The sequence below is a fragment of the Sinocyclocheilus rhinocerous genome, unplaced genomic scaffold, assembly GCF_001515625.1.
Source record: "Sinocyclocheilus rhinocerous isolate Xijiao unplaced genomic scaffold, SAMN03320098_v1.1 scaffold581, whole genome shotgun sequence".
NCBI lineage: Eukaryota > Metazoa > Chordata > Actinopteri > Cypriniformes > Cyprinidae > Sinocyclocheilus > Sinocyclocheilus rhinocerous.
In genome coordinates, this window is record NW_015624201.1 from 194,024 (window position 1) to 208,122 (window position 14,099).

Here is a 14,099-nt window from a genome sequence, read left to right on the forward strand (position 1 = left end):
CCATTGAAAGAGTGCATGAATCTATGGCTTATTATAAGACCCCAGAACACTGTTATGCCTCATAGAAAAGCAAAACAGTCGAGTTGTTCCTGGCTCTGACTTTGGTCTGTTCAGGTTTTAGTCGCTTTGTACATCGTTTAGAGAAGAAAAAGGATCCAATTAAAGCCATTAAGAATAATTAATGCTTTTCATCACTTTAATTGACAGGTTTTGTAGATATAGCAAGTCCAAACATCCAGATGAGAAGAGGCTGCCCTTTGGCAACGGCCACTGTGAGTATATATACACCTCAATAATTCTTCAATAGTTCTTATTCAATAATTCTGTCTTGCAAGTATTCGGGTTCTTTCCAAGTGTTTAATACCCATTCCTTACAAATAGTACAAATCAAAACAAAGTTTTGCTCTAGTATTTATTTTTAAATGTCAGACAGCCCACAAGAAGCCAGTAACGGTGGAGGTTTTTATAATATCCCTTTTGCTCCCGAGTTACAGCAAGCCAATTGTCCGTATGCTGCCATTTTTCACACTGGCAGAGGTATTAGGAAGGAAATTTAATGGAGGCCCACAAAATTTCTCTTAGATTAACCTGCATGAGGTGCCCTGTAGGACTATAGCTTAGCTAACTGATTAGGTCATCCATAATAGACCTATCCATCTTCAAACCCAGCAAATTGCATTTCTTGACACCCTTAGCTTCTTATCGTTAAGATTCAAATCAACAACCTCTACGATGGAATATGGTATTTTTTTCCACTGGACCTCCCAAGCACAGCAAATGCTGCTCACAAGCATCAGTATTTGTACAGTGCAAGACGTTTTTTTTGCAAGATAGCACTGTATTGATAGTCCGCACACATTCTAATTAGAGTTTTTTCTAACTTGCCAACCCAAAATGTTAGACTTCTGCAATTAAATCAATAAACATATGAACACATTTAAAATGTTATAGAGAATTTCTTAAAGTCCCCATGAAATCAGAATTGACATTAATTATTTTTCATTGCAGTGTTTTTTTATAATAAATATGTAACTACAAATAAATATGTTATTACTCCCAAGCACAGCAAATGCTGCTCACAAGCATCAGTATTTGTACAGTGCAAGACGTTTTTTTGCAAGATAGCACTGTATTGATAGTCCGCACACATTCTAATTAGAGTTTTTTCTAACTTGCCAACCCAAAATGTTATTAAATCAATAAACATATGAACACATTTAAAATGTTATAGAGAATTTCTTAAAGTCCCCATGAAATCAGAATTGACATTAATTATTTTTCATTGCAGTGTTTTTTTATAATAAATATGTAACTACAAATAAATATGTTATTAAAATTCATGTCTCAGTCTTTAATGAAAAACATCTTTTTCAGATGATTTAATCCCTGCCTTTCAGCAAGCTGTCCCTCACATGAGATTGCAGCAATTAGCATCCAACAGTCTAATCAATTTCTGACAAAATCAGATGTCAGAGATCAGAAAGGGCTTTATTGCCAAGTATGTTTACACACACAAGGAATTTGTCTTTGCGACAGGAGCTCGCAGTGCAGAAGAAAGTACAGACATAGTGCAGACATACATGATAGTGGTAGTCCATAGTGCATAGGAATTACACAGTAGAGATTAAATATAACACTAATATAAGAAAAAATCTGAAAAATTAAATAATGCAGAAGTAGAAATATAGAGGAAAAAACATATATAATTGCTTTAATGAATGTACAAATCAAATCCCGCCCTACATTTTCTAATTCAAGAGGCAGTAATACTAAAATATGTCACAATACAGAAGAAAAGTTTTCATTTCATGTTGATTTTAAGGTGCGTTTACAATTTAGCATTGTTCTGTGAAATTTTGGAAAAAAGCTAAATCCAGTCATTTTCCTGGGAATTGGCACAAATTTCGCCTGATGTACATCCGGTGGCAAAGACATTTCCTTATGCACATTTCGCATTGGGTTCAAATTTGGTGAACTCCGACACAAATTCACTGCTGTGTGGGCAGAGATTCATAACTTAACAACCAAGCAAAACTGAAGATCCAAAATGGATGAGGCGCTCATGCCATGGTGTTTTTTTTTTTTTTTTACTCACTGTAGTTCAATATTATAAAATGGTACATAAAAAATAAACTTCGGAAAGCAGTTATTCAGGATTGGTTCATTCATTGGGTTGGGTTGGCGAACGAACTTCATTATCATTCATTGTATTTTGTCACATTCAGTTCTGCTTTCTTTTACCTGTGAATTTTGCTGAGCAACAGTAAAATGTGAAAGCACGTTTAGGCGTGCTGACTGTTCTTTTGGTTTTATGACCTTTAAACTTTTAATGCAATTTAAAATCTCCCATTACATTGACAGAATGCTCAACATTCAGAACAATGAATTCTGATTGGTCTTCTTTTCTGAATCTATTCGCATACCAAACTCTGATTGATTGGTTGTTTCTTTCTTGCACTTATTCAAGAGTGAAACAGTCGGGTTCCAGAAATAAAAATGCCTTTCATATTCTCCATAGGGAAGTTGATTTTTAATGATAAACTTCATTTTTAATGATAACCTAATGATAAACCTACTGTGAGCAGAAAGGTTGTTAATCGATACGCTTTTAATGAAGCCATCGGTTTGCATTTATCAATTGTAGTTTTTCACCAGGGATTCCACTGTTAAACACATCACCCATGATGCTATAAAAAAAATCCACCAATCAGAGAGTTAGAGTGTGTGCAAATTGCACCAAATTAGCCTTGAGCTCCGCCCACTCCCATGAAGCACCACAAATGACATAATCAAGTCGGTTTCCCCATGCCCTCAAAACACTTACATACTTGAGTATATATATTCATGTTTTGCAATAAACCCACAAAATCGCAGTGCAGAAGAAAGTACAGACATAGTGCAGACATAAATGATAGTGATAGTCCATAGTGCATAGGAATTACACAGTAGAGATTAAATATAACACTAATATAAGAAAAAATCAGAAAAATTAAATAATGCAGAAGTAGAAATATAGAGGAAAAAACATATATAATTGCTTTAATGAATGTACAAATCAAATCCCGCCCTACATTTTCTAATTCAAGAGGCAGTAATACTAAAATATGTCACAATACAGAAGAAAAGTTTTCATTTCATGTTGATTTTAAGGTGCGTTTACAATTTAGCATTGTTCTGTGAAATTTTGGAAAAAAGCTAAATCCAGTCATTTTCCTGGGAATTGGCACAAATTTCGCCTGATGTACATCCGGTGGCAAAGACATTTCCTTATGCACATTTCGCATTGGGTTCAAATTTGGTGAACTCCGACACAAATTCACTGCTGTGTGGGCAGAGATTCATAACTTAACAACCAAGCAAAACTGAAGATCCAAAATGGATGAGGCGCTCATGCCATGGTGTTTTTTTTTTTTTTTTACTCACTGTAGTTCAATATTATAAAATGGTACATAAAAAATAAACTTCGGAAAGCAGTTATTCAGGATTGGTTCATTCATTGGGTTGGGTTGGCGAACGAACGTCATTATCATTCATTGTATTTTGTCACATTCAGTTCTGCTTTCTTTTACCTGTGAATTTTGCTGAGCAACAGTAAAATGTGAAAGCACGTTTAGGCGTGCTGACTGTTCTTTTGGTTTTATGACCTTTAAACTTTTAATGCAATTTAAAATCTCCCATTACATTGACAGAATGCTCAACATTCAGAACAATGAATTCTGATTGGTCTTCTTTTCTGAATCTATTCGCATACCAAACTCTGATTGATTGGTTGTTTCTTTCTTGCACTTATTCAAGAGTGAAACAGTCGGGTTCCAGAAATAAAAATGCCTTTCATATTCTCCATAGGGAAGTTGATTTTTAATGATAAACTTCATTTTTAATGATAACCTAATGATAAACCTACTGTGAGCAGAAAGGTTGTTAATCGATACGCTTTTAATGAAGCCATCGGTTTGCATTTATCAATTGTAGTTTTTCACCAGGGATTCCACTGTTAAACACATCACCCATGATGCTATAAAAAAAATCCACCAATCAGAGAGTTAGAGTGTGTGCAAATTGCACCAAATTAGCCTTGAGCTCCGCCCACTCCCATGAAGCACCACAAATGACATAATCAAGTCGGTTTCCCCATGCCCTCAAAACACTTACATACTTGAGTATATATATTCATGTTTTGCAATAAACCCACAAAATTCCTTCATGCCTCATAAGCACTGGTGTTTCCTTCAATCTAGTTTATTTTGTTTGATTTTCAGTGCGACTGCCTGGCATCAAGACCTACGTGGACCCGCACACTTACGAAGACCCGAGTCAAGCCGTGCACGAATTCGCCAAGGAACTTGAAGCATCCTGTATCGCCATCGACAAAGTGGTTGGGGCAGGTATGCGGCATCATCCTCACTCTCTGGTGCAATGAAACAAAGTTACCTGCCCGGGACCAAAATACACTTGTAACAAACATGGCAGGTGGTGTAAATGAGAATCATTTAGCACCGCAGCTGGAGGTGTGTGGCTTTGAGATGGGGAAAGGGTCCCTCCCAGTGCTCATCCTCACTGCCTCAATGCCTTTAATAGACTGCCTGCTGCCGGAGCAGAGGAGCATGGGTAAGCAGAGCACACCTCCGGCTGGGATATTATATTTCACCCCCCACAGCTCTCTCTCTCTCCCCGCATCCCTGATGTCTTAAACAGCCAAGCACATATCAAGATAATGCCTTGTGATTCATGGCTCTGTAGAAAATGCGGCAAATAAAGGAACCGGTCACTTTCGATGTACCACCGTAAAGTCGGCAAACAAACATCAGGGCTCACGCACTGCAAATAAGCACATTCCCTGCTTCAGATGTCACTTCTTTTGTAAATCTGCATTTTACGGCTTTCTTACACTTTGGCAAGCGATGCAAAAGTGCAAAAAGGGGGTTGTTTTTTATATAGCTTGGAAAATGATCTATTAGCGTGGGTTCGGTAGACCTTCATTTGTCTGCATAGCTTATCAGAGCGATCACTGCTGAGGATTAGGCCAGGTTGATATTTAAGATGGTCAACATCATCTGAACGCTGGCCAAGTCCAGCATGGCGGCTGTTTAGACAGCTTGCAATTATTCCGGCTAACTTTTTCCAGACAGCAAGCCTGGATTTCTCCCATCTCTCTAAACTTGCATGGGAAATAAAGTAATTGCACGTTGAATTACGCAAACAGGACACGGCCCTGGCTTGGATGTCTGGGTGGTGACATCATCTTTAACCAAATGTCCATCCAAGTCTCTGTCAGCATTGTCTATAGTGGAGATCTGATCTCCTGCTGAGCTGTTTGAAGTGTGCTCTTACACCTGAGTGCATGCCCTAGAAATCAGTTTAAGGCTGGGATCCATTCACCATGATGCTGCGATTCACCTTTCATTAAGGTCCGCCTTGAAATGTTACTGACCCATCCTACTGGTCCTTTTTTTTTTTACCATTTTATCAGACACGGTGATGCTCTTTTCTAATGTACACTAATATTCAAATGTTTCTGGTTAATACGATTTTGTAATGTTTTTTAAAAAACGTCTCTCGTGCTCGCCAATCATTATCATCAAAAAACATCATTTTTAAAAAACATATATTATGGTAATATTAAACAGCTAATTTGAATATATTTTAAAATGACATTTATTCCTGCCATGCAAAGCTGAATTTTCAGCATCATTACTCCAGTCTTCAGTGTCACATGATCCTTCAGAAATCATACTAATTTGCTGATTTGCTTGCTCAAGAAACATTTCTTAATATTATCAATGTTGAAAATAGTTGTGTTGACTAATCTTTTTTTTTCTTTAGAATTATTTGTTCAATAGAAAGTTTTATTTAAATGTAGACCTTTTTAACATTATAATGTCTTTACTGTATTTTTTTTTTTGATCAATTTAATGCATATTTGGTGAACAAAATTATTAATTTCTAAAAAATAAAAAAAAATCGTACTCATTCCAAATATTTGAAAGGCAGGTCCAAAATTAATAATCCAAAATACAGTAAAATGTTGTTGCTAGGTAGCTTAAAATACAGTAACAAAAAGTTACCCAGAGCACATTTTACCAAAAATATTCACAGAAATCTCCAGTTCATTCCTATTGGACTCTTTAACCAATCTTCTCACAGACGATTATGTTGTGTTTCTAAGACAGACAAAGCTAGATGTAATTCTTTAATCTGACAACTCCAGTGAGGAGAGGTAATTAACATGGATGCAGTTTCATTAAAACAGAAATCAGTGCTTCTCATGTTAGCCTTCACTTTCTCTAAAATAACCGTCTCTCATCAGGGGAGTTTGGAGAGGTGTGCAGTGGCCGATTGAAGCTGCCGTCTAAGAAGGAGATCTGTGTGGCCATCAAGACGCTCAAAGCTGGATACACAGAGAAGCAAAGGCGGGACTTCCTCAGTGAAGCGAGCATCATGGGACAGTTCGACCACCCCAACATCATCAGGTTGGAGGGTGTGGTCACACGCAGTAAGTTACACACCTGTTTAAAATGTACTTCTGATACCGTTTTATTATCCCACGTTAAAAGGAGAAAGATGAATGATTTGGGTTTTTTGCTGCATCTGTATGAAAAGCATACAATGAGTCGAGTCTGTTCAGAAGATTCATTTACCATGTTTAGATTTGTTAGTTCAGAGGTCGTCCTTTTGGGAGTATCTCATATAAAACATTAGCTGTTTCCAGTTATGGAATATTGGCGGATGTCAAATTTTCTACACAGAAAGCCACCGTTTTATTGACCTCTTTCTTGTAACGTTGGGCCAATATCCAGCACGAGAGACAATTCACATAGGGCTGTAAATCACGTATGCTTGTAAATCTCCCTAGATCAGTCTCTATTATGTAGCATGATCAAAGCGAAATTCTTTAATCCATTCCACAATCCTCCTCAAGGGCTCCGTGGGGCTGTTTTTTCTTAATGATATAGGCAAAAATAGAAAAAAATGTTTACACTTTACCTTATCTGACTTTAAACAGACTGCTAGTATTAAAGCTCTGGTATATTTCATTTTGCACATTTTGTTCCGTTTCATGCACAGCCTTGAAAGTACAGTACACTCCATTGATGATGAGCACAGATGGATGTGTTCAGAGTATGCGCATTACCAAGTGGACCCAATGTATTTGATATTTGAATGTTCAACCGCTTGCACATGCGCACATAAATCTGGCTTTTGAAGATTTTTGAGTGCATGTTCAAGCGATTGAACAGCCAAATATAAAATATGCTCAAATGCATTTTGAAATCCATACAATACTGGCCAACAGTTTGGAATAATTATTTATTTATTTATTTATTGTGAAAGATGCTTTTGAATTAGTTTGATCAAAAGTTAAAAAAAAAGTGGAATATTATTACAATTTAAAAGGATTGCTTTCATTTTACAATGTAATTTATTAATTTATGCTCAATATTGATAAATAAATGCAGCCTTGTTGAGCATAGGAGACAATGTTTCAAAAACATTAAAAAATCTTAATTATTCCAAACTTTTGACCGGTAGTGTATTGTTCAAAAGCATATGTTGAGGTAAATGAAACAATAACTCAGCATATTATTATTCAAAAAATAACTTTACATATTTAAATATAAAAATGAACTATTACATTATTATTACATAGACTAAAATAGCCACACAAAAAAAATAACAATTTAAAAAAAATAGCCACAGTATCTCAAATTGAAAAAAAAAAAATCATAATAATAATATCAAAATGTGCAGTAAATAAATGGTTGATATTTTTGCAAATTGGGATAGTGTGCAGGCTTTTCCAATATAAAGATTTAAAATTTAAAAAGAGAAAGAAAGAAAGAAAGAAAGAAAGAAAGAAAGAAAGAAAGAAAGAAAGTTTTATTTAGTCTTTTTACTTAAATTTTGTGATTCATTGAGGCTTTAATAAATCTTCACATTTTTACTCAGTAGTGAAAAACATTGTGTTGCTGGCCAAGTTTTGCTTAATTCTGCTTTAAGTAGAATTCGGAAAGGAATGTAACAGTTTCCTTTCATGTCCATAATTCCTCATAAAATGAGGATTATTTTGGCTGAGTAAATCTTACTGTGCTCAAACTTCAGAGTTCTTCACTGTAAATAATGAGAAAACTGCATCATAAATTACTATCATTTGAGGCTGTTATTTGGAAAGAATGGCCTGTGTAGTGTGTGTGTGTGTGTGTGTGTGTACCTGGTATTTATCACGTTATGGGGACCAAATGTCCCCACAAGGATAGTAATACTAGTAAATTTTGACCTTGTGGGGACATTTTTGAGGTCCCCATGAGGAAACAAGCTTATAATCTGTGTTAGGCAAAATATTTGTGGAGCGGCGATTGCTGCTTCACAGAGACGAAGGGGCCGGGATACTGATTGCAAGCAGGATTTCAGGATCAAAAGTTTAGAGGAGAGATGTGTGGTTTAAGGAGGAGGGATTTTTTTGCTATCAGAAACCATAAAACAACTCAACTGAAATCTAAATACTGGTCCATTACAGTTTGGGTAATGATTTAACTGTGCGGAGTAAAACATTGTAGGTACTCAACTACAAAAAATAAAATAAAATAAAATAAAAAATCAGCATTTTTGGCTTGCTTCCCAGTAAAAATATTTAGGAATCATTAAAGTGCCCCTATTATGGGTAATGAAAGGTTCATATTTTGGTTTTGGGAGTCCCCAACAACAGGCTGACATGCATGCAAGGTCAAAAAACACTTTCATTGTCTTATAATATGCATTTATTTTTACCTTACTTGCTCAGCGACTCCCAAACGATTCGCTCAACAATGCATTTTTCCAAACTCCTCCTTTACGTGACGCTAATCTGCGGTGATTGGTCCGATTGGTCTATTTTCATTGCATCATGCCTGTAATGCCTGATAAAGCAGCGTTTGTGAGCGCAGTGCTGCTTTGTGTACAGCGTTACCGAGGAAACCGCTATTTTTACCGCTCCAAAAGTGGCACCTAGTGGCAAAGAATGAATTTGCATCTTCATTCAGACCAACGCAAAAAGACCAACAAGTGGGCGGGCAATATGCTAATAATTCATGTTGACATCAAGATGAAACGGCTTGGGATTCGTTTTAAAAATGACTCGTTTCAATGATTCAGAGTCGACTCTTTCTTTTGAAAGACAATAACTTTATACACGGTGCACTTTCAGATTTAATAATTGGCAGGATGTTTTCATTCACTTAGAGCTGTGTTACACACTGCATGAAAGGTAATTTTCAAAAATCCATAATAGGGGCACTTTAAAACTAGATACATTTATTTATAAAAATAATTAGAAATCGTTAAAACTAGATATATTTATTTATTCACTATATAGTTTCTTTCTCTATTTCTTTCTTTCTTTATTTATATTTTATATCGGGGTAAGAAAAATGAACTTAGTTCTGGATATGATCTCTGAACACTTAATATTTTTATAGTTTAGTCTCATTATTTTATGCAGTTTTGCTACCCAAGTAAATTAATCTTCTTTTAAGATGCAAATACTGATCAAAAAATATTTTTTGCAGTGTTAATAAAAACTGCTTGCTGTGAGCAAGACTATTGTTACAGCATATTCATAAGTTGTGCAGTGTTGCTCTTCTCCACTTATTTTAATTGCACACGTTTCATAAACCTCATTCATCACAGTGCTGTGCTGTCAGCTCTTGGGACGCTGGGAGGAAAAAAAGACTAAATTACGACTACTGCACATACATATCGTGACAACACGGACTGGTCATCAGGCTATTATTGATATAAAGTCATTTTACGTGCAGGTTTTGAAATAAGGCACAGAAAAAGTGCAGATGATAAAACCGGTGATATACGAGCGGCAGGGCGGAGAAAATAAAGCTGTCAGATAGTGACAGTTGACCTTATGGTCCGTCCAAGTTCAGGCCTAGACTCTTTTCATCCTGAAGGAAACTCTCATTTAGGTGAAGTCACAGTAAGTCATGGTTATGATTTCTGAGCCGCTGTGTCAGAGGTGTCATGTGAGTAGCTGCAACTCTGCTCTTGTTATGGGCTTCAGCTAATGTCTGTGATGTGTTGAAAACCCATCAACCTGATCTCTTCACCCTCTCAAACTCTATAAAAAAATAAAAAAAAATCAGCTGCTTAACCCAGAGCCTTTTATAACACCCACACTATGAGAGTGAATCTCACCAAACCTGTCAGGAACTCAGATCACATTTCAGCCCAGAAACAAATTGTGTTTTAAATTATATTCTGTAATATATTCGGCAATTAAGCATATTTCCTTTCCTTTCTTTCTTTTTTTAATTCTCATTATCAATACTGATTCTCGTTCAAATTGTTTTATTAATCAGCAAAAATTAAAGGCAGCACATCAAATATTACCAACCACATTAAGCAAGTTAAGAAAGTTGATTTCTGATAATTTGTTAAAAAATGGCTACATTAATGTCACATTTGGTAATGAAATAATAAAATAATATACACATAAAAGATTATTAAAGTGCCTTTACCAGTTGTCACATTTAACCTGTATTCAAGTAATTTAAACAATATGTCATTATTTTCTCATTATTGTATTGTACTTTATTTTATCAATATTTTTATAGTATTTTATTATTTGCCATTCAAAAGTTTGGGGTTATATATATATAACGGTCTTCTTGACGAATTCAGCGTCGTCATTGAAATAACTTTGGAAGTCGTCATGCTGAGCATATATATCTAAACTCATGGGTCAAACTTATCCTTGCCTTTGAATGTATTATATTTTTCTCTTGAAATGTCTGTCTTTGAAGATGTTTTCTTTTGTCCTACATAAGCTCATTAGTTTGCAAATTGGGTAATTCAACCTTCCAGCAGAAATGACACTACTGCTGCAAAGCACAGCTCAGTTTTGGCACATCTTTTCTGGATTAGACTGAGACACGTCTTAATTTTCTCTCTCCTCAGGTAAACCCGTGATGATAGTGACCGAGTACATGGAGAACGGCTCTTTGGACGGCTTCCTGCGAGTGAGTGTGACACACTGAGCGCATTTAATGAGACTCCATTATGTATGATCAGAGGAAAAGCACAGAGGGCTCATCTTAAAATCATTAAAAAACCCATCTGCGTCTTAGCTTTTCCTGCTTCCTCTCACAGTACCTGCTTATCACAGCATGCCTGACATTCTCCCAAGCTCTCCGAACATTTCATTCTCATTTATACAAATAGACACAAATTGCTCTCCGCTGACTCACCTATTTCTCTCTTTGCTGCGGAGAGATTAGATTTTTTTAACAGTGCCTTTGTGCTCACAACGTCGCCCAAATTCATCCCATTCATATTCGCAGCCGAGGCCTCTTTAAATAGACACCGACACTACCTGTGTTTCAAACACTTTGTAGTGTCAGGATTTCACTTGAGCTTATATCCACAATGGCCTCATTCTCTCACGCAGAACAGACCAGGCTTGTCTTCAGAAGAGAGAGACGATTCGCTCGCACTCAGACCCAAAACGGCACTGGGGAGACTGGCGCGCCGCCTGCCAGCCCGGTCGTGCCAGTTAAACAGACTGGGCATGCTCTGTCCTTCAGATGACTTCCTCTTTGCCCGTCGCTCGCACTGCGAAAACAAACAAGCAAACAACAGGCTGTGGGACGGCCCATCTGAAGAGTGCTTATAAATGCGCTAATGAGCTCATTAAATGGGTCAGCTTAACCTTTGGCTGCGGCCGTCCTGCCTTGGCTCTAATACACCTGACATATGAATTTATCAGCCTTGTGTCATTTTTCAACAGTTTACCACCAGCAGCGCTTGCCAGACAATCTGCTGTTTGGAGAACAAAATGAACCCACCAGACTTTGATGCATTGGATGGACCTCGCACCCGTAAAAATATCTGAAAATTTGGAGCAAATTCATTTTTGTTCAGTAGTGAATTTATTGAGAGGCTGCACTGCACAAAGGGGTCCAATGTAGAGTTTCTAAATGTCCAGTGAATTAGATTTGGGCAGTACAATGAATAATAAATATGCAGTGATTGTAGTGTGCGACATTTGGGTTATGGGAGTAAAAATCACACTTATTTTCTCAATTGAGTAATTCATTTCTAGCCAGAATGTGCAAACCTTTTAAGACACAATGACAGTAAGCTCTGGCCTGATATAGAAGCCACAAGTTGATGTTTTTAAAAAAAAATAATAATAATAATAATTTTGAATAGTGGAGTTTATAGTGGAGAATTACATTACCCATAATCCTGAAGAAAGATCCACCAATCAGAGAAGGCTGCATTTATTTGATCAATAATACAGTATAAACAGTACAATTGGGAAATATTATTAAAATAACTACGTTAAAATAACTGTTTTCTATTTTAGTATATTTTAAAATGTAATTTGTAACATTTTAAGTTTACTTACTGTCATTTTTTGATCAATTTAATGCATCCTTGCAGAATAAAATATTAATTTCCTACAAAAATCATATTGACCCAAAGTTTTGATTGTTAGTGTATATATAATAATATTTTGTAATAAACTTTAAATACATATTACATTTAAAAGTCTTATTATTGATAATAATTTAAGTGCATATCTTTTCCTGATTTTCAAATACTTTTATGTCCATTCAAAGTTTGTATTGTTGTCAGAAAAAAAAAATCCAGAATCAAGGCCAACGAAAAAGTGGACACTAATGGCTCTATTGAAATGAGTATGCAAAGGCAAATGATTAAAACAACCTGAGCAAATGGGGAAGTCGTGGCCTAATGGTTAGAGAGTCGGACTCGTAACCAGGAGTGAGCAGGGATCCTCTGCACAGGATCCCACTCCCAGAAGCCAGAGAAAAGTTGCAGTGTTCTGCAGCAATTTCCTGCACACTGCAGCCTGGCCTGCACTCTATCAAAGAGATCTGTCATCCTCCCTCCAACGCGTTTCCTCGCCACTGCTCATGTCACTATTATTAGCAAGCCTTTGAACCTCTCTGAGCTCCTTTCTCTTCCAGGTGGTCCAGGGTTTATTTTCATCCAAACTTAGTTTGTATGCAGTGCATAAACACTCACATAGAAAGAAAGTGAAAATAGGGTGGACAGAGACACGGAATGAGAGGGAGACTCGCATTGGACAACTAGAGGAACAGTTCAAACAATAATAATGATTTTGACATTGTTTTCATCACATGTCGTTCCAGACCTGTTTGATTTTCTTTGTTCCGTGGAACACAAAAACAGACTGTTTTGGAGGATGCACTGATGTTTTTCTATGCAATTGGATTGAATGGTAACTGGAGCTGTCAAGTTCAGAAAAAAACAAGTATCATGAAAGTTGTTCGTATGACCCATGCTGTATATTTTAAGTCTTTTGAGATAATGAGATAGCTTTGTGTGAGAAATAGACTGAACTAAAACATCTTTGACATCTGCCCTAGCTTTTCGTGGTGAGTTTATGAAAGTTTATGAGAGAAGTGAATTTGTGAATAAATCATTCAGACCAGATTTCTGAAACTGGATCAAACGATTCATCAAAAAAAAGAAAGAAAGAAAGATCAGACTTCATCCACAAATTTGATATTTATTCTTCTCTCAGTTAGTAACAATTTAAATTTTCTGATCTATCTATGTTTCTCATCTATAGTTATCATACGACTTCAGAAGATTTGACATATAATGCATGAGTCCTACAGACTGTTCATAATATTTTATAGTGCTTTAACATCCTTTTTAAAAACTTGAAAGTCCCAGTTTGCATCAGAGTTATTAACTTTAACTAAAACCAGACAACCAACCAACAAACAAATATTACTTGAACTAAATACACATTAACTGATATAATATAAAACATTACATTTATTTTGTAAAAAATTTAATTTACACTACCAGTCAAAAGTTTTTGAACAGTAAGATTTTTAATGTTTTTTTTTAAGTCTCTTCTGCTCACCAACCCTGCATTTATTTGATCCAAAGTACAGCAAAGAGTTTTTTTTTATTATTTGTAGTATTTAAAATAACTGTTTTCTATTTGAATATATTTTCAAATGTTATTTATTCCTTTATTATTTATTTATTTATTATATATATTATTATTATTATTATTATTATTATGTTGAAAACAGCTGAGTAGAATTTTT

At 35.8% G+C, this 14,099-nt stretch overlaps 1 protein-coding gene across 1 annotated transcript in view; it reads left to right on the forward strand.

Annotated features, from left to right (window-relative positions):
* LOC107738584 (ephrin type-A receptor 3-like) overlaps positions 1-14,099 on the forward strand; it is a 151,014-nt gene that overhangs the window by 111,406 nt on the left and 25,509 nt on the right. Inside the window, exons 9-12 of the mRNA XM_016550351.1 lie at positions 208-272; positions 4,260-4,385; positions 6,308-6,493; positions 10,942-11,003. Coding sequence (XP_016405837.1) covers positions 208-272; positions 4,260-4,385; positions 6,308-6,493; positions 10,942-11,003 — 439 coding nt within the window. The remainder of the gene's footprint in view (positions 1-207; positions 273-4,259; positions 4,386-6,307; positions 6,494-10,941; positions 11,004-14,099) is intronic.